At 36.2% G+C, this 20,459-nt stretch overlaps 1 protein-coding gene across 1 annotated transcript in view; it reads left to right on the top strand.

Annotated features, from left to right (window-relative positions):
- The window catches only part of CNGB3 (cyclic nucleotide gated channel subunit beta 3), a 151,009-nt gene that overhangs the window by 105,550 nt on the left and 25,000 nt on the right, over window positions 1-20,459 (top strand). The window contains 3 exon segments of the mRNA XM_059901722.1: window positions 981-1,140; window positions 4,704-4,801; window positions 15,794-15,877. Coding sequence (XP_059757705.1) covers window positions 981-1,140; window positions 4,704-4,801; window positions 15,794-15,877 — 342 coding nt within the window.

A 20,459-nucleotide genomic window follows, 5' to 3' on the forward strand; every position in this document is an offset into this window, starting at 1 on the left:
CTCCTCGGGCAGACACTTTCGACAAGTATAAGAACCTATTAACTCTGAAATGGAAACTGAGGAAGGCATCACAATAAAAGAGCCATTTGATCTAGATCTCAAAGAATGAGTAGTTTTTCCATAAGCAGAAAAGGCTAAGCTACTAGAATGAATGAGCAGAAGTGAGGCCCAGGTTTTCCTCAGTATTATAAACCCACAGTCAAAGCAAATTTACAACCACTTGCTTCCCTCTATGTGAGAGGAAGAGTCAAGCTATATATCTTTTCTGTGCTGAGACCTTAAAGATCAGCTTTTAACCTAGAGTGGGTTTTCATGGCTGAGTTATAAACATCCGAGAACTAAAACCTGACAGTTCCTTAAGTATTGTCACAGCAGTAGATGATGCTTCAGTAATTTCAGCACATTTCAACTTCTGCTGAATACTATGCCTTAAGCATAATGAGATTTGATCTTATCTGTCTAAACAACACAAAGGGAAGTATAGAGGTTGCAATTTCGTGATGAATTGAGTCTATATAGCCAGCCACACTGCAAAATCTATGAAGGATGCTTTCTAAGCAAGACTCACCAAAATGGACTAGCCGTTCTGCCAGGTAATTGCTCAACTTTCTTTGCACATTTCTTGCATAAGCACAGCTATATAATTTTTAAAATATCAACTAACATCTTTGCAGTAATATACAAGTTTGCAAAGAAGATTGGGTGCAGTCATATGCATTATGTGACTGAATCCTCACAAAAACCTCACATGGTAGGTAAAACAGGTTCTATTGTCCTTGTTGGGTCAGAAAGAGGATATGATTTGCCCAATATCTTATAGGTAAGTGGCTGAAAGTAGGACCCAATATCAGTGTGTTAAAAATCAAGTAGTCAGGGATAAGAATAGAATGTATCATGTGAGAACTCTTAATTCAACTGGGCTTATAGTAACTCTGCTAATTCCTCTGCTGGGTGTGGAGTGACCATGTTTGTGGTTTTAGATGCAAGATGTAATTGGGGCAGCTACAGCCAATCAGAACAACTTCCGCATCTGCATGGATCATACCGTTGCCTACATGAACACTTACTCCATTCCTAAGATTGTGCAGAATCGGGTCAGGATTTGGTATGAATATGCATGGGAGTCTCGAAGAATGCTAGGTAAGCACGGCAAATTACTGACTAAAACCCTGTAAAACATGTCCTATAATGAAAATCCTATAAGGTAGCAGTGGCAACTAATTGGGTTTGAAAAAGATTGGGAAACAACCAAATAATCTTTAAAGCATTAATTTAATATCACGGGCTTTTTTTCCTTAAATATTCAGACATAACTTACGGGTTATGCAAATCCTTCAAGAGCAAAGGCTAAATTTTATTCAGTGCTCACCAGATGCTAGATATTATGCACATTAGCTCATATAATCTTCATCAAAAAAAAAAAAAAATGGGGAAAATTTGGTGTCATCAACCCCCTCTTAGGAGACAAGGAAATGGAAGCTCCTAACTGAAAAAATTGGCCAAGGACACAGAGGCCTTAGGCAAATGGCCTAAATGGAACTGAGACATGCACCTGTTCTCCTCTAAACCCTTGCTCCCTCTGCGATATCATCCTCTTCCCAGAGCACAGTGAGTGCTCAGAACAGCAATCTTTCAAGCCACTTTCAACATGCTACAGGTCTCCTCTAAGAGACCCTTAATCATTCGTGGTGTCTACTATTAGGACTATAACACTGGAGTTAAAAATAACGTTTACTAAAGATGTAAAGTGAGGTAAAGATAATGTGCTAGCTGACAATAATCAGATTCAACTTTTAGTTTGCTCCTCACCATATAAAAATAGGAATTAGTGCTACTGAGAAGCCAATAAAGCTACTGCCCTCGGAATGCAAATCACAATGCGAATCCCAAATTGGAAGAATCAATATTGTGAAAATGACTATACTATCCAAAGCAATCTACAGATTCAATGCAATCCCTATCAAATTACCAATGGCATTTTTTACAGAACTAGAACAAAAAATTTCACAATTTGTATGGAAACACAAAAGACTCCGAATGCCAAAGCAATTTTGAGAAAGAAAAAGTGAGCTGGAGGAATCAGACTCCCTGACTTCAGACTATACTACAAAGCTACAGTAATCATGACAATGTGGTACTGGCACAAAAACAGAAATATAGATCAATGGAACAGGATACAAAGCCCAGAGATAAACCCATGCACCTATGGTCAACTAATCTATGACAAAGGAAGCAAGGATATATGATGGAGAAAAGACAGTCTCTTCAGTAAGTGGTGCTGGGAAAACTGGACAGCTACATGTAAAAGAATGAAATTAGAACACTCCCTAACACCATACACAAAAATAAACTCAAAATGGATTAGAGACCTAAATGTAAGACAGGACACTATAAAACTCTTAGAGGAAAACATAGGAAGAACACTTTTTGACATAAATCACAGCAAGATCTTTTTTGACCCACCCCCTAGAGTAATGGAAATAAAAACAAAAATAAACAAATGGGACCTAATGAAACTTCAAAGCTTCTGCACAGCAAAGGAAACTACAAACAAGACAAAAAGACAACCCTCAGAATGAGAGAAAATATTTGCAAATGAATCAACAAAGGATTAATCTCCAGAATATATAAACAGCTCATGCAGCTCAATATTAAAGAAACAAACAACCCAATCCAAAAATGGGCAGAAGACCTAAATAGACATTTCTCCAAAGAAGACATACAGATGGCCAAGAAGCACATGAAAAGCTGCTCAACATCACTAATTATTAGAGAAATGAAAATCAAAACTACAATGAGGTATCACCAGTTAGAATGGGCATCATCAGAAAATCTACAAACAACAAATGCTGGAGAGGGTGTGGAGAAAAGGGAACCCTCTTGCACTGTTGGTGGGAATGTAAATTGATACAGCCACTATGGAGAACAACATGGAGGTTCCTTAAAAAACTAAAAATAGAATTACCATATGATCCAGCAATCCCACTACTGGGCATATACCCAGAGAAAACCGTAATTCAAAAAGACAAATGCACCCCAATATTCATTGCAGCACTATTTACAATAGCCAGGTCATGGAAGCAACCTAAATGCCCATCCACAGATGAATGGATAAAGAAGTTGTGGTACGTATATACAATGGAATATTACTCAGCCATAAAAAGGAACGAAATCGAGTCATTTGTTGAGACGTGGATGGATCTAGAGACTGTCATACAGAGTGAAATAAGTCAGAAAGAGAAAAACAAATATCGTATATTAATGCATGTATGTGGAACCTAGAAAAATGGTACAGATGAACCAGTTTGCAGGGCAGAAACTGAGACACAGCTGTAGAGAACAAACGTATGGACACCAAGGGGGGAAAGTAGCAGGGCGCTGGTGGTGGTGGTGTGATGAATTGGGAGATTGGGATTGATATATATACACTAATATGTATAAAATGGATAACTAATAAGAACCTGCTGTATAAAAAAATAAATAAAATAAAATTTAGAAAAAAAAAACAAAACAAACAAAAAAACACAAAGTTTCTTAGAAGCAGATAAGAATCACTGGTTGTTGATGGTAGGACCTTATCTTCTCCTTTCTGCCAGTCTTAAGAGGTTCCAACCACAGGTTTAGAACCTCTTCCTGAATCTAAATAACAAAAACAGCAAACTTTTTTCTTAAACACACACAGCTATTCCTGCGGGCATCTCAAGCAGAGAGGAAGAGGAGGAAGAGGGGCAGTAACAGGCTCTTTTCCTCTCTCCCTGTGGACACTGCTCCAACTCCTTCATTTAGGAAGGAACTAGAGACAAACAGCCCTTGGAAACAAGGAGCTGTGTTTTTATAGAAAAGATTTTCATATTTAGAATCAATGTTGGAATCAAAATAAGGATATAGTATAGAAATTTTTTTCTTTTCTAAATGGATGCAAGAAAACATCAAAAGTAATCAGCTCTCAGAAACCCATAATATACTGTAGACTAAAAATGGGCAGTTTTATTCATGGACCATTTTATCAGCCTGAAGGCCCATCATTTAATTCACATGTAGAAAAATCTTTAATGTATTCACATACTACATTGAGTTAATAAGTAAGTAAATAACAATAATTTGAATTTACTCACTTAACAGATTTCTTCTTTAGATTCCATTCCCAGCTCAGCCACCCACCACTTATGCACAGATGAGTAAGTCACTTACAGCCTCTCTGAGTTTCAGTTCCCCTTTTGTTTCTTCTTTCCGGAAAGTAGAAATAAGAATACTTATCTTTAGGGTTGTCATGAGGGTCCAATAAGATCATGACAGAACTCTGTAAGCTACACGGTATTCATTATTCTTTGCCATCCTTAGGATGTTAGGGCTGTCTGCAGAATCAGAAGATAGGAACTAGATCCTTTTCCCATCCCAGTTTGTTCGCTAGCCTTTGTCCCATCATCACTAAGCTTTAAAATTTCAGCAAACAAAAAATTCTGGAATTATTCAGAACTATTATGTTACCAATATTGAAAATACTTCTTTTCTTTCATGAAAGTAATAGTGCTATTATGAGAAGTATGTACGTCCAATAGAAGCAATGAAAATATAGACTGTGATGCAGCTGTTTATAAAAAGAGTTGACATTTTGTTTCCTTTATTTTTTTAATTGTCCTTGAACTTTGATTTTTTTCCTTAATTATTCTCCTTTATGGATTGATGTGTTTATCTTTATGAAGATGAATCCAACCTACGTGAGACACTGCCAACTACAATGCAGTTAGCCCTCACCATTGATGTGAACTTCAGCATCATCAGCAAAGTCGACTTGTTCAAGGCAAGTGTTTTTTCAATTCATAGGAAGGCACCATATCAATTTCTCTGTAAAAATCAAAGCTCTTGCTGAATTCTTGGTTGATAATTTGTTCTTTGAGCATTTACACCATATTGTCTCCCTGTCATCTGTCCTCCTTTGTTTCTGATTTAAAATAAACTATTATTCTTATTGAAAAACAAACAAAAAAAGCTCTTGCTGAATACAGCATTTATTGTTTTTTTGCCTTTATGTTTACAACATCAAAATAATCTGGAGAATTTATGTGAAATTAGAGTCAAATAAACTATGGCTCTCTCTTCAGCAGATGACTTGTTCTTTAGAAGCCTCTCTCTCCTAACTGGTGTCAAAGAAGAAGAGTTCTTCAAGGTCTTCTTGCATTAATTTAAATATAATTAAATTCTACAGCTCTATGTCTTTGCTACTACACATGTCATCTCCCATTTATGAATACGCCTTGGCAATGCATGGCAAATCAGGTCCCAGATTAGCTCTGGATTGGCCTGACAGTCAGAGAATCATGCCTAATCATGTCTCCAATACAAATGCTTAGGATTTAGATCTTTTACATGGCCAAATTCAAATTTAGAGGGTTTTTTTAAAAGAAAAAATGTATAGCAAAGAAAATTTTAATGTTTTGAATGTTTTTAATTTTCTGCCCTCTTCTCAATGCATTATACTATATGGAAGTTTTTCTCACCTAACACTTATTCTGTGTGTGGCATTCACTGATTCATCTATTTAATTAATTCATTCAACAAACATTTATTAAGTTCCTACTATGTTCCAGGCACCATTTTAGCCACTAGGAATTCAACTTCTAAAAACAAATACTTGAACACATGGGGCTTAAATTCCAAAAGACAGGAATGAAAAATAAATATATAATATGTGTGAAGGTGATAATGCTATGAACAAAATTAAACAGATTAAAGAGGATGAGGGAGGTACTGGGCATGAAAGGTCTGCTCTAATGAAGTGCAGTTGAGCATCTGGGCAGAGGACTGCAGGATGCAAGGTAGTGAGCCATGCAGATATTGGGAGTGGGAAAGGAGGGATGGACAGAGAGGGAATATTACAGGAGGATGGACAAGATGAAGCCCTGATCTGGGAGGCTGGAGCAAAGGCAAAGTGATGTAAAGCAAGAGTAGTCAGAGGAAAGTAAAAACAGGAAGGATGAGTCAGGGGGCAAGTTAATGGAGGACTTTGGAGGCTGTAGCATAAAATTTGGATTGTACTCTGAGATGCAAAACCCACTAACGATCTTGAGCAGAAGATGATCTACTTGAGATCTGTTTGAAAGGGATTTTTTCCTACTCTGGAGAGTAGACCATGGAAGCAAATATGGAAGTCAGGGAGGCCAAAGAGGGATAACATCTATAGACGTCTATAGGGATGATGGTGATCAGACCCAGAATAGTAGGAGCAGAGTTAAAAAGTGGCCAAACATTGGATGTATTCAAAGGAAGAGCCCACAGTTTTTGCTGTTTGATTTTGTGAAGGGAGAGAGAGACAGAAATGAAGGATGTTTCAGGATTTAAGCTGAGGAACAGGAAGAACAAAGATACCATTTGCAAAATAGGAAATTTTAGAGTAAGTGTAGGGTGAGGAGGGTAGAAATAGACTGTTTTTGGATGTGTTGGTTTGAGGTGAGAGTTAGACTTCAGATGGAATGTCATGTAGGCAGTTTGATAAATAAATCTGAGTTTAAGGGAGAGGTCCAAGCTGGAGCCATAAATTTGGGCAAATCAACATATTGATGGATTTTAAGCTAGGGACTAGATATTATCCCCTGTTATGTAACCCAGACAGAAAGATATGCCTTGAAAATACGTAATCGATACCATTTTGGGCAAGATGAAGAAGCAAACGCTGTATGGTAAAATGGTTAGGCAGAGTCATCCTCGATGTTAGGTTACCGTACAGTGTCCTAAACGGCCTTAGGAAGGAAGAGAGGGGATGGGAGGGAGGATGCCCTGGGGTCAATTCCTGGAGATTATAGGAACGTAGTTTCCTAATTGGAAAGTGGTTCCCAATTTCTAGTGCGAGTGCCACAGTGGAAGCTCCGGTGAGGGAGAAGCACCACGGAATGTATTCAAACAGTTTTCTGATCTTCCACCAGGGAGACTGGGAAAGGGATTTCTACCTTGGTTAACAGGTTCATCTAGATAAATGGTTTTCAAGCTGCAGCTTGCAATTCATTTAGGGATCATGAATTCAATTAAATGGGTCACAAACAGCATATAAAATAGACAAGAAAATATCAGAGTGCCTCACACATAAGTAAGGGTAAGCATTGTATTACAAAATTTTTGTTTCAGTTATTTATTTTTTTAATACACATATACATATCTATGTGTGTACTGGGCACAATGTAAATGTCTTTGTTACTATAAGTTATGGTCAAAAAAGGTATGAAAGCCACAAGGCTAAATTAACAGTATTTTTAAATGCTATAAAACTTTTTACAATTTAAGGACTAGCTTAATTGAGAATAAATGAGAATAAGTGAGAACCAGCTACATTTTAAAGAAAACAAAAGCTTTAAATTATATACCAGTGACTTTTATGGGATTATCTCTGATCTGGGAAGTTATCAGTTTTCAGCCTCAGAGTTTTTTCCTTTGTTTTTACATATATTTTTGGAAATCCATAAAATCAGCAGCATCTGATTGAGAAAAAAATGTTAAACCTTCACATGTTGCTAACGTACATAAACATAGATTCATTCTTTCCTGACGTTTCCATTAAAGATGTAGCTCCTTCCAGAAAGAAACCATTTCCATTTATATTCCTGTTAAATGAAAAAATTATTTTTTTACCTAAAGCCAAATGAAGTAGAAAATAAGCAGGTATGGAAGCTTTCTAAATTTATTTCTTTTCTAAATCTTGCTAAGACAGTCTTAGTGGTTTGTACAAATCTGTTATTTTCTTAGGGAGGAAATATGCTGACTAGGGATCTTATATGCTTACCTCATAATTTATACTCAGCTGACTCGTGTTGCTTCTGATTCAGTCACCATTCACTGAGAGCCACCTATGGCCTCAAGGGGCTGAGGCACAAAGGAGGAAACCTTTGGAGCGTGTGTGCCCAGAGGATGCCCAGGAAGCTTCAGAGTGAAAAGGGGGAGGCTCCTGGGCAGGAGCCTCATTATCACTCATTAGGACCAAAGCATGGGGTGACAACAAAAGATGAATCTAGAAAGGTCAACTGAAGCCCGGCTATAGTGTGTGGGCCCAATCCTATAGGCCAAGGAAGCTGGAAAGGAGGAAACTGACAGCACAGATTTCAGTTTTATAAAGACAAAAAATGGGGAAACTTTGAAGAGATCAGAATATCCAGGGATAATAAAGAAGGGTGACTCAACTGCTGAGAGCCTCCATATCTTGAATTCTCCCTGAAAATGAATCTTCCATATCTTTAAAAGGCAGGCAGGCAGGAAGAGAGAGAGAAAGAGACAGAAAAAAGAGACAGAGAGAGAGAGAGACAGAGACAGAGAGATCTGACACCAAGATTGGAGGCTAGCAGACATGCTTTGTGTCTTTCCAATCTTCAGGATTAGGATAAATTAAAGGTACTTGAAAATCATTTAACTCACAAATACCTAGTTTAAGATGTCCTAAAGAATATTTTAAGTTTATATCATGAACCTTCAGTCAAAAAATTTCACAAGGACTTTTCTCCATTTTGTAAATTTGTGAAGGGATACAGATATAGTAGAATTTGTTTGCAATGCAGCACCAGATAATAATTCTATGCTAAGTAAACTTGCTTCAGTTTTTCCAGAAATATGTCTGTAACTTTAATTGTGCATTGTATTCAATTTTTAAAACTCCAAAAAAGACAATGTGCTTATACTTCTTTCCTTTTAGCCTTGTGAAACTTGTGTATATATTAGTGGAACAGTGAGTATCCTAATGCTTTAACAAAAGTAATGTAAGTAATGCTGGAGTATCACAAATTATAATATGGACAAGGTTACATGAAGGAGGTCCATACTGTCCATGATCCTTCATTCCCAGTATTGTCACCATATACCTTGCTATACCCAATGCTCACATGGCCCCTGTATTAGTCAGGGTACTCCAGAGAAACAGAATCAATGAGATATGTGTGTGTATATATATATATAGAGAGAGAGAGAGAGAGAGAGAGATTTATTTTAAAGAATGTCTCATGCAATCATGAGGACTGACAGGTCTAAAACCTTCAGGACAGGTCAGCATGTTGGAGAACCTGGGAAGTGTTAATGTTTCAGCTCAAGTCCAAAGACAGTCTAGAAGCAGAATTCCCTCTTCCTCAGGGAACTTCAGACTTTTTTCTCTTAAGGCCTTCAACTGATTGGATGAGGCTGACCCACATGATGGAGCGTACCCTGCTTTACTGAAAGTCTACTGATTTAAATGTTAATCTTAACTAAAAAATACCTTCACAATGAGATTTAGACTTGTATTTGACCAAATATCTGAGTACCATGGCCTAGCCAAGTTGACACATAAAGTTAACCAGTACAGCCCCCAAACATTGTCAAGCTGTATGGAATATAATTGACAAAGAAACCAGGCTGTTGCTAAGCCCAATTTTTTTTTTTTTCTCTTTTTTTTTTTGGCCGCACTCTATGACTTTTAGGATCTTAATTCCCTGACCAGGGATTGAACGCAGGGCGTCGGCAGTGAAAGTGCCAAGTCCTAACCACTGGACCACCAAGGAAGTCCCCCAAATTTTAAAATTGATACATGTATCTTCTCAAAACTAATAGCTACTATTTACTGAACTCTCATTGTGTGCTACACTGTGTTTTCTTCTTTGTTACCTTCTGTCAATTAATTCTCACAGCAAGCCTCTGAGAAAAGGTTTATGACCACCCCCCCCACGCCCATTTTCCGGAAAGTACAAACTACTTACCTGACTGAGGCCAAAGAGCTAGAAGCAATGGGACTGGGTTTGAGCACTGATTTTTCTTATGCTACAGTCTACAATCTTAACCACTCAGTGAAGCCACCTTTCAGTTCTCCACCAGCCCTGTCTGGATAAGTGATAAGACGCTGAGAATTTTCCCTAGAGTCAAAAAACAATGTAAGCTCAAGGCCATATTTTGGTGGTTTTCACAGACTTAGACTTGGCATGCCAGTTAGTTGCACACCAGATATCTAAATTCACACACACTTTGCTAGTCTCCTACTAAGAAAAGACCTTGAATCTCATGTGTTTTTTTCTCCCTCTTAAACAAAGCAGGTAGAATTAAAGTCACAGAATTTCACTAAAACTTTGCTTCATTCAACTATGGTTAATTAGTAAGACCTGCTGCTTCTACATGGGGTGATCAGAGTTTCTAAAGAGCTTAGAGATGAATAGTCATTTTTAAAATTTTTTCACAAAAATAATTCTCTTCCTTTCAGATTGCGTGTTTTTCCAGCCCAAGCTCATGTATTAACCTAATAAGGAGTGATTCATTTCTATGAGGTTGGGCAATTTCCCCTCATTTCTGATGATTTATTATTTTTATGTTGATTTTTAAATATGTTTTATCAAATTAAATGCTAGGGAAGTCACATTTTGCCTCTACCACTAAATTACCAGAAATAGGAGAAAATTTAATAAAAGTTCTGTTGCGCCACCTAGTGTCTAGAATTTAAATTGCATCCTTTAGAAACTGAAAAAGAGCGCCCTGCTTAATGGTAGGAAAGGAAAGACACCAAAATGGGAATGTTGGTACCACCAGTCTGTCAAGGAAAGCACAATACGCTGCTTTAGTAAAAATGGAGAACCCATCCCAAACAGGACACCTCACTGGGATCTGTGACTCATTGTCATTATATGGCAAGTAGAGCCTGGAAAGGCTGTGACTTCAGTGATAGGAAATATGTGGAGAAAGAATTTTGTATGTGAGTGGCAGACTGAGCCAGGAATGAAATGAGAATGGCAAAACTATTTCTTTCCCTCACACAAGGATCCCCTGGCAGTGACATCCTAATCACATATTTCCTCCCAAGGGCCTGAAATCAGCATTACAGGGAGGCTTACTACATTTCATTTTTAACTTTACTTTTAACCCTGGTGGTAAACGTAATATTGTGGCTAGACTTTTTAAAGTATTTTGAACAATAAACTTATAACCCAGGAGAACTCCATTCAACTACACATGCTGAGCAGTTACTCTGTCCAAAGCACTAGTGCGGTACCCCAGATACTACACGCATATAGTCCCTGCTCTCCACTGCCTCCCAGAAGTGTGGGGAAATTCTATATAAATAAGATGACATCCTTAGCTGTTCTGTGATAATTCAGTGACTCAAAACATATAAAGTGTTTATCTCAATACCTCAGATATAGTAAGTTATATTGTTATTATTGCTACTATTACTGAGAAATAAAACTGATTCAGTCACAGGGGAGTCTTCACACAGGTAAAATCAGTGTGTAGCCGTGCTTGATCATAGGAAGATGGATTAGATTCATCCTCAGGGTTTCATCCAACTTGTGACTTCTCACTTTGACTATGTGATACTGAGGCTCCTAGAGAAATAGAATTATTGTCAGTTCTCAGGAAAGCTTGATGGAGATGACTTTACTTGTGTTTGCAAATGTTAAGCATAAGGTTGGGTCTGATATCACTTAGAATTCAATAAGTTATGACATCATAGTACCTTGAAAATTATTTATCACATTTGACTTTAGCATGGGTAACTGGATTCAGAATTCCTGCCCTAGACATATTACCCATCACTTGCGTAGTGGGAATGGAGTTTAAGATGGGACAAAGCATGTCCTTTTATAATAAACAAGGCTGAGCTGAGAAGAGCCATGAAGACTGTTTATACTTGAGGGTGACTTAAAGTTACAGTGAGTTATATATTACTGATAATATCTTAAGTTCTTTTTCGAAGAACTTAAGGAGGAATGAGCCTAGAAATGAAGAAATCCTTAAGGACTGAGAAAGTAAACATCCAAAGGTAAATTTTACCAACTTTACAATTGCGTTCAGAGCTTGCAAGTATTAAAAGAACTTCCTGGGTATAGGAACCATCATCTAAAGTATAGGTTATGTTTTAAATAAAAATAAAATTTCTCCCAACTTCATTCAAATCTCCAGAAGCCTTATTCAAATCTGTAACACAGTTTTTATATAGCACTGAATTTCCCATTGTTGAAAATGGAATAATTTCTAATAATTTCATTCTATACATAAAGCCTTATTTATTTAGTGCCTGGCATGCCCCATGCCCTGGCAAGACCCTGGGCATATGGAAGCAACTAATATACAAATCTTGCCCTTGAGTTGCTCAGAATGTAGATCAAACACACACACACACACACATACACACACACACACACACACACAGATGAGTCTCTTCCTCTGACACCTCTTGCATGTGTGACCTTAGTGAAATAGTCAATAGACTGCCTGAGCCTCTGTTCCCTCATCTAAAAACCAAGAGTGTTAACAATATATTAATTAATGCCAAGCATCACAGGGAGGATGAAAGAATTAAACAGATGAAAATAAGAAAATAAAATGTAATACAAATGTTGTGTTAATACAATGTTAATATTGACATTTACACAGGTACTCTCACTTTACAAAAAAAAGGAACATTTATGAAACAATGACTGTGCTCTGACTTTCTGTGAATCAGAAGTTTTCCTAATTACTTCTATAAAGGAAATGGAGCTGCATTATAAAGAAAAAAATGCTAGCTCTAGGATGTAATTCTTTTTTATCATACGATAATGGAGCACACTGTATCTCAAGAAAATAGTCATTTTGGGGGGAGGGAGGGGATAATTGTTCTCAAATACATCATAAAACATAATGACTTCATAAGGCAAACTTGATTTCACTAAGCCAAAATACAGAAAGGAAGGATCTAGTCATAAATCACAGCTGCCCCAAGGCTGGTGGCACCTGTCCACAAAGAAATCATTAGGGGAAAGAATTATTTAGTTGATGAAGCTTAAATTGTAATTTTTTTATTACATACAACTGTTATGTTCTGCTTACATAGTTAATACATATTCTATGCAAGTACATTGATAAAAACTCATATTTATAATGGTTTAAATGTTTTTCTCTGAGGAAATCCAAGCCATAAGCTAACAGCTCTCCATGTAAGTATTTGGGCATTTCTACTGAGGAAAGTACTAATTGTTTGTCAATCTATTTTAAGGCTTATCTCCTAATTTGGTCCAACACTTCCATTAATTGGGTTTCTTTATAGTGCTTTCTGCCAGTGAGCTAACCTGAAAGATAGAAGAAAAAAGATGAAATGTGTTCCTTCTCAAAGAGGATTTTGTTCCTACAGACAATCTTGGGATGTGTGCTTTACTTTATTTTTATTAATATTAATAAAAGTTGAAGTCTCATCAATTCTTCTTGCCAGTTCTATTCTCCTTTCTCCCTCCTCAGAGGTGGCCACTAAGATGATTTTAAGCATATCCTTCCAATCCTCATTTTTATTTTACTTTTTATCTATATAAACATCAATGACAGGTAGTATTATTTTGTACAGATTTTTTCATAGTTGGAGTCATAATGAATATATTCTATAGCTTGCTTTTGAGCAGACCACATTATTTGTTGAATTCAATCACATCTAGAGAGAGAGAGAACTGATTTATTGATTTTAACCACTTTGTGGTATTGCAACCTTCAAATCTTCAATATTTTTACCTGTCCACAGATTGCCATTTTGTTGTTTCCAGTTTTTTCAATACTGAAAATAATACTGCCACTCACATCTTTGTACATTTATGGAATTATTGCCATAGGAAAACAGTATTTAAAATCATTAGTAATTCCTATGAATACAATTTAATATAGTTGGGAATTTTCATTAAAGTTCATTCCAGCAGGAATTGTTCAAGGAATGAAAACTTTATTTTGGCCTACAAATTATAATTAAAATTTAATGCCGAAAAAATCAAACTGTGCTTGTGAAAGTAAATGTAAGTGGGTTTTTTTTTTAATCTTCTCTTTCTGATCATTTATAATGCTATTATTCTCCATGGATATGAATGATTGAGAGTTACGTTCATTGCAATGATATTCTAGATATGTTTAAGCTTAAGAACTTTCAAATATATTTCTAATGAATTTTCTCTGAAATATCAAGGACACTAACTTTCTTTAGTGGGTGGAATCTTAAAATCAAGCCAAAGTTTGTGTTTTTTCCTAAGAGAGTTCTGAGTGATCAGAACACCAGTTTCTGAAATGAAATTACTGTGAATCAATGACAGCATTAAAAGAAGTAGGGCACATGAGCCATATATTTAGAGAATTTTTACTAAAAACAAAATAACAATTTTTCAAAGGAAATTAATCTTTGTCATTTGCCTTAGCAAATATGATAACCTATGAGACATGGTAGGGATAAAATAAATATAAATAAAAATTATATACTTTGCACAAAACAAATACATGACAAGGAAAGAAAATGTACATTTCACTATGCCTAAAAGGACCTTTGTGCATCTTTGCAGATACAAATCATACTCATCTTCAAATGACTCAAATTGTGTCACCCACACGAGCACCTTCTTGATGCTTCCCCTCTCTCTCATCCCCACACCAAGATGGAAGTAAAAGCCCCACCTCTTAAAAGTTTTATGGATACTTACCTGGGATAACTTATGATATGATTAACTTTTACCACAAATTACAGCTTTTCTGTTTACTTAAAACCTTATCCCAACTAGACTTACTCTCTGTCATCTCTGATTGCACCAAGGGCATTGTTGAAAGCCTTGCTCATAGCAGCTTTCATGAATATTTGTTGGACTGTATTAAGAAGGTATTCCTGTTGGCTTTTGCCTTTCTTTCTATCTGAGAGAACCAAAAGCTATAGTTGCTCAAATAAATTTTTAAAATTCTAACTTCAAGTTCATCTGAATGCTTCTCACCTATGGCTACTTGAAAATACTTCAATCATAAATCATTAACTCTCCTTATCAGTCAAGCAACCCCAAGGTTTAAATTTCGTATGGATCTAGGTCAAGTGTTTGCTACTAAAATCATTATGGAAACCTGTGATTGCTAAAGGAATGATTAGCCAATCCACAAACTGGGGGTAGGTCCTTTGCTTTTCTGCCTCCTTCCTCTGCTACTGATTAGGATTAGTTCTCTGCAAAATAATAATTTCCCCTAAGGGACAGACAAAAGGAAAGCTGCTACATGTTAACAGCTCTGAGAGGAAAAAATAAAAATATTTGATGAAAGCAGAAGATTCAAAATCGCTATGTAAAGTGAGATTTTTGAAGCATTTACAGATTTTTCTTTAACCTATCATATAGATAAATTACAATTATTTAGACAGAAAACAAATATAGACACATTTTCTAACAAATCAAATTTGTTTCTTACTCTGTTGAAGTGGATATGAACAGTCATTCGTTTAACAGATATTGTTTTTGTATGTCTCATGTACAGTTACGCTGCCTTTAAGAAGATGACAATTAAGTTGGGGAAGAAAAACATACAAGCTTGCAAAGTTAAATAATAATATCTAACAATAGTATGAAAGATGTTATTAAAAAGAAAAATATTCAGCAAAGATTTTTATCTGTCAGTGTTAATATATTAATAATCATTCACTTATATTACCATAATCTTTAATACCTATCATTTACTAAGCATCATGTTAAGTTTTATATGAGTAAAATTTTACCATTATGAGATTAGTAACATTTTCACCCCCATTTAACAGATTAAGAAAATGAGAGCATGAGATACATAGAAACATAGCAATAAGTAGTGGAAACAGGATTAAAACCTGAATATATCTGACCAGGATCTAAATTCTAGCCATCATATCATAGGTATTTTTTTTCTAAATTTTGGGTCAAGACAAGTCCATATCCACCGGCAACTAATATTTTAATGTTAACACAGACAACATCTATTACTGTTTATTTCCATTGCATTTTAAAATCAATTGGAATATTGGCCTTTTAGCTGTGTCTATGAGAATTATTTTTCTCTGTTATTTTTTCTTTAGGGTTGTGATACACAGATGATTTATGACATGTTGCTAAGATTGAAATCCATTGTCTATTTACCTGGTGACTTTGTCTGCAAAAAGGTGAGTTCATGCTATTTTTCTAATGCATGACTAATAAATACATCTGAGGAGTTCAGACATAAGTCAAGAGAACAGTTTAAACAAAATTTGTCCAGGGTGAATTCCATAGTATGGAAATAATCATGAGATACAATTCTGTAAAACTATAATGTGCTCTCAGAGTTCAAAATGGAACAAGACAATATGGATTTCATTACTTATAGGATATAAGTGTGGGTGGTCTGAAAAGTTGCTTTTTGTAAATGTAAATCATCAATTGTCACACCCCATTAATTCCAAATACTTAAGGTGGAGGGAAAAGTTACAGAAGTGAAAGGTGGTTCTGTCCTTTTTATGTCTTCAGCAAACTATCAGTTACCTCCATTTAGCTCACCCAGTTAGTAAATAATCAATGCCATTTTTTTTTAAATTTTACTGTGCTTTTTATGATTACAAAGTAATACATGTTCACTATTTTTAAAATGGGAAACACATAAACGCACAAAGACAAAAACTCCACCACCCAGAAATAACCACTATTAATATATTTCAACCTATCTTTTTATATCGATTGATGGATAGTTAGAGCTTGTTTTATAAAATTGGCACCAAACCTCGCTTATGTTTGAAACTTGTTTTGTCATGTCACAATATATCATGGGAACATTCTACATATTATTAAGTAATCTACAGCATCCTTTTTAAAGCTGCATAATATTCCAGTCTATGAATATATCATAATCAATTTCAAAGTGTTTGCTATTACAAATAACTCTAAAATAAACAATTTTGCACATCTCTGATTACTAACTCAAAGGGGGAGAGAAGGAATGATGACCTTGGGACCCTGAGATACATCTTGAGATATTAAATCAATAGTGAAGGCAATAATCAAAGTAAAAAGTAGAGAAAGATGAACAGTTCAAAGAAATGAGAGATGATCCAAAACCCTGGGGAGTTCACACATGAGTGAGGGTAAGAAGTACTTATATCATTCCAAAATAATGTGCTAAGTGTGATGGTAGAAGTAAGCACAAGCTGTGGTAGGACACAGAGTAAGGACACTTCTGCACTGGGGTACTGGCAAGATTTCCTGGAGAAGATGCTGGTCAAGCTAAGTCTTGAAAAATGAATCAGCATGAACCAGGAGAAAGAAGAAGCAGGCATTCCAGATAGAGGAAAGAATTCACATGAGTCAAGGCAGAAAGGAAGGGACTCTGTCTTCGGAGGGAGTGTATGGAACTACAATAAGTCAAAAGCTAGAAAATTTTAGTATCATTTATTCAGTGAAACTCAATAAATAATTTTGAAATACTATGGGCCAGGCACTGTGCTGGGTAATAGATATATTCAGCAGTGAGCATAAAAAGGTGGTTCTTGTCCTTCAAGGGCTTACAATCTAGTGCCAGGGTATTCAATTCACAGTGTACATCAGAATCACCTGAATTTAGAAATCTGGTCTCCATCTCCAGCAACTTAACTGGTCTGGGTGGAGACCACATGTCAATATTTTTAAAGCTCCCAGATGATTATAAATTGAGCCAAAGTTGAGTTATCACTGGCCTGATGGAAGAGACAAACAATAAACAAATAAAATTAATGTGTAACTCCAAAATGTGCTAAGTTCTATGCAGCAAAAACAATTTTCCAGGAGAGGGCGTGGTGGCAAAGGCACTTACTTTAGATTGGGGTACTCAGACAGGGGGAGATTGTCAAGCTGTCAGGCATGATCTTTGTGAAAATCTGAAGAGAAATAGTTCTCTAGCTTAAAAAACAAAACAAAACTGGAGAGGACACTATTTTAGGTGAAGACTTGGGACCATGAGGCAGGACAGAACTTGACATACTTAAGGAATGGAAGCAAATGGTCAACTAGGATAATGGTGAAAGACAAAGTCAAATAGAGTGAAGGTACTTTAAGGCATCCAGGTAGAGATACCTAGTGCACAGGTGGAAATCAGTCTAGTCCGTGAGAGAGGACAGAACTGGAGGTAAATCTTTGGAAACCGGCATATGATGGAAACTGATATCATAAGAAGCTCAAGAAAAGGTAAATAAAGAAGACCAAGGCTGTAACTTTGAAGAATACTAGTATTTATGGAAGAGGTCAATGAAGAAGAATCACAGAGGGCAACTGAAAAGCTGTCAGAGGTAAAAGAGGAAAAATATAGGAGAGATTGTGATATTAATGAAACTAGGAATCTAGAATCCCACACAAATTAGTCCAGATTAAATGTGGGCATACTGATGATATAAAATCATTTTCATTAAAATGGGAAATACAAACCACAGCTCAGTTTAAGGACCCCTTTAGGGCAGTGATGCATTTAGGATGACATGGCCTTAATGCACCAAAATGGCCTTTCAATTTGTTCCAATAGCAGCAGGGACTGAAAATTGAGATAACTCATAGAAACTTTAGCATCCGGGCCCACAAGCAGTGAAAATTTGCTTAACAAAGTGTGAAATGCAGAGTAGATGCAGCGTTCTCATTTCTAATTTCTTCCTCACATCGCATCCATCACTCAATAATAAAAACAGATCAGTGAACACAAATGAAGGAAGGAAAAAAATAAGCAGGGGGAAGAGCAGAAATGAAAAGACATGAGACTCCAAGCCACATTTCTTTGTTTCTGTTTTTAAGAAGGGATTTAATTAAGAGTAGACATAGACAGAGATGAAAAGTTGTTACTTGTCCAGATTTTATACAGCCAAATTCAGCTTTGTTTTTTATCATTTCCCCAAATCATTGTAGGAAAAGGGAACAAAAAAAAAAAAAAAGGAAAGAAAACATGTTCCATTAGCAGTTGTTTAAATAATTGAAGAAATGGCAGGGCTCAGGACTGAGTTTGCTGACTTACCTAATCCTCCGGATGGCTCCTAAACTTACCAAGTGGGTAGCTTGGACTGCTTCAAAGAGTACTTAGGAATTTTCCCAGGATTAATTTGTAAGAATTAATTTGAGCGTCATAATGCCCCTGTCAGCCTTGGAAATAGCCTTCTACACAGGAACCCTGAAAATTTGAAGCGCTCCCTCACCAAGTGTTACCCCATTGTACATGAAGCGCTTGCATTTCTACACTTTCTCCAAATTAGTACATAAACCAACCAGAAGAGCTTGGTTTGATCTTATTTTGCACATGCTGTCAGCCCTTGCTCTCTAAGGAATGTCTACTTCATTTGAATGCCAATTAAACTTGCAGGAAAGTCTTAAATTAGCCTAGAAATATACAAGAAATAGTGGAAGTTTTGGTTCGTTGATTATGCCAGATCTCCTTGGAAAATTACTGAAATGATCATTAAAAAATAATTAAAAGTGCTGAACTATATTTAAGTACCCATTATGTACTTCTACCTCCAGTCAGTTGTAATAACTGCCTTTGAAAAATCATTCCAGTTCCCTGAGAATTACTTCATGCAAAGAAATAAGGAATATGACCCTGTCCTAATCATTACTTCTTGGAGTATCTCTTGAAAAACTAATTTTCAGACACTTTCTCTCATTTTTAAAATAATTCATAGATATTGTGTTGGTTTTAAAGAGATCAGTCTTGATATTGGATTCATTAGATATGATCTGTACATATTATATAGTCAGGTGACATAGGTGTTGCTAGTTCTAATGCTATCATCTGCCAGCCTCGTAAGTTTGCCCAAGACACTTAACTTTTCAAGTCTCTACTACCAATTTTTAAATAAGAATAATGATATGTTTCCTATTTGACCTCACTGGGATTTTTGCAAGAAATAAGTGAGTTAATATCTATGAAAATACTTTGCAGCTATAAAGTAACATGTTCCTTTTTTTTTTAATTTATTTATTTTATTTATTTTATTTTTGGCTGTGTTGGGTCTTCGCTTCTGTGCGCGGGCTTTCTCTAGTTGCAGCGAGCAGGGTCTACTCTTCTTTGCTGTGCGCGGGTTTCTCATTGCAGTGGCCTCTGTTGTTGCAGAGCACAGGATTTAGGCGCTTGGGCTTCAGTAGTTGTGGCGTGCGGACTCAGTAGTTGTGGCTTGCAGGCTCTAGAGCGCAGGCTCAATAGTTGTGGCGCACGAGCTTAGTTGCTCCGCAGCATGTGGGATCTTCCTAGATCAGGGATCGAACCCGTGTCCCCTGCATTGACAGGCCGATTCTTAAACACTGCACCACCAGGGAAGTCTCAAAGTAGCATGTTCTGATAAAACAAACACAGGCATTAAAATAAGGAACAATGTAAAATCTGATATTATGATTTTAAAAGTACTTTGCAAATGCAAGATGTATTATTAGCACTGATAAGATGGAAATAACTATAATTAGATCCATCTGTATTGGAATTTCTACTTAAATCTACATTTGGGAATAAATATACCTATTTATAGAAGGTATAAATACACAATGCAAAATTTAAATATACTTTTTGCGTTGCTTAGTTAGGAGATGTGCATTCTAGGCTTCCTTTTGCGTCTATTTACTATCATGGAGCAACAGTTACTCAGCCAAATATTAGCCAGTAAGCCAATCTGTGCCTTTATTTTCTTTCTGTAAAATAGAAATAATAATACCTACTCTAGCTTCCTCATAAAAGTCATGGGGAGATAAAATGAGAATTTCAGTGTCACA

The sequence above is a fragment of the Balaenoptera ricei genome, chromosome 17, assembly GCF_028023285.1.
Source record: "Balaenoptera ricei isolate mBalRic1 chromosome 17, mBalRic1.hap2, whole genome shotgun sequence".
NCBI lineage: Eukaryota > Metazoa > Chordata > Mammalia > Artiodactyla > Balaenopteridae > Balaenoptera > Balaenoptera ricei.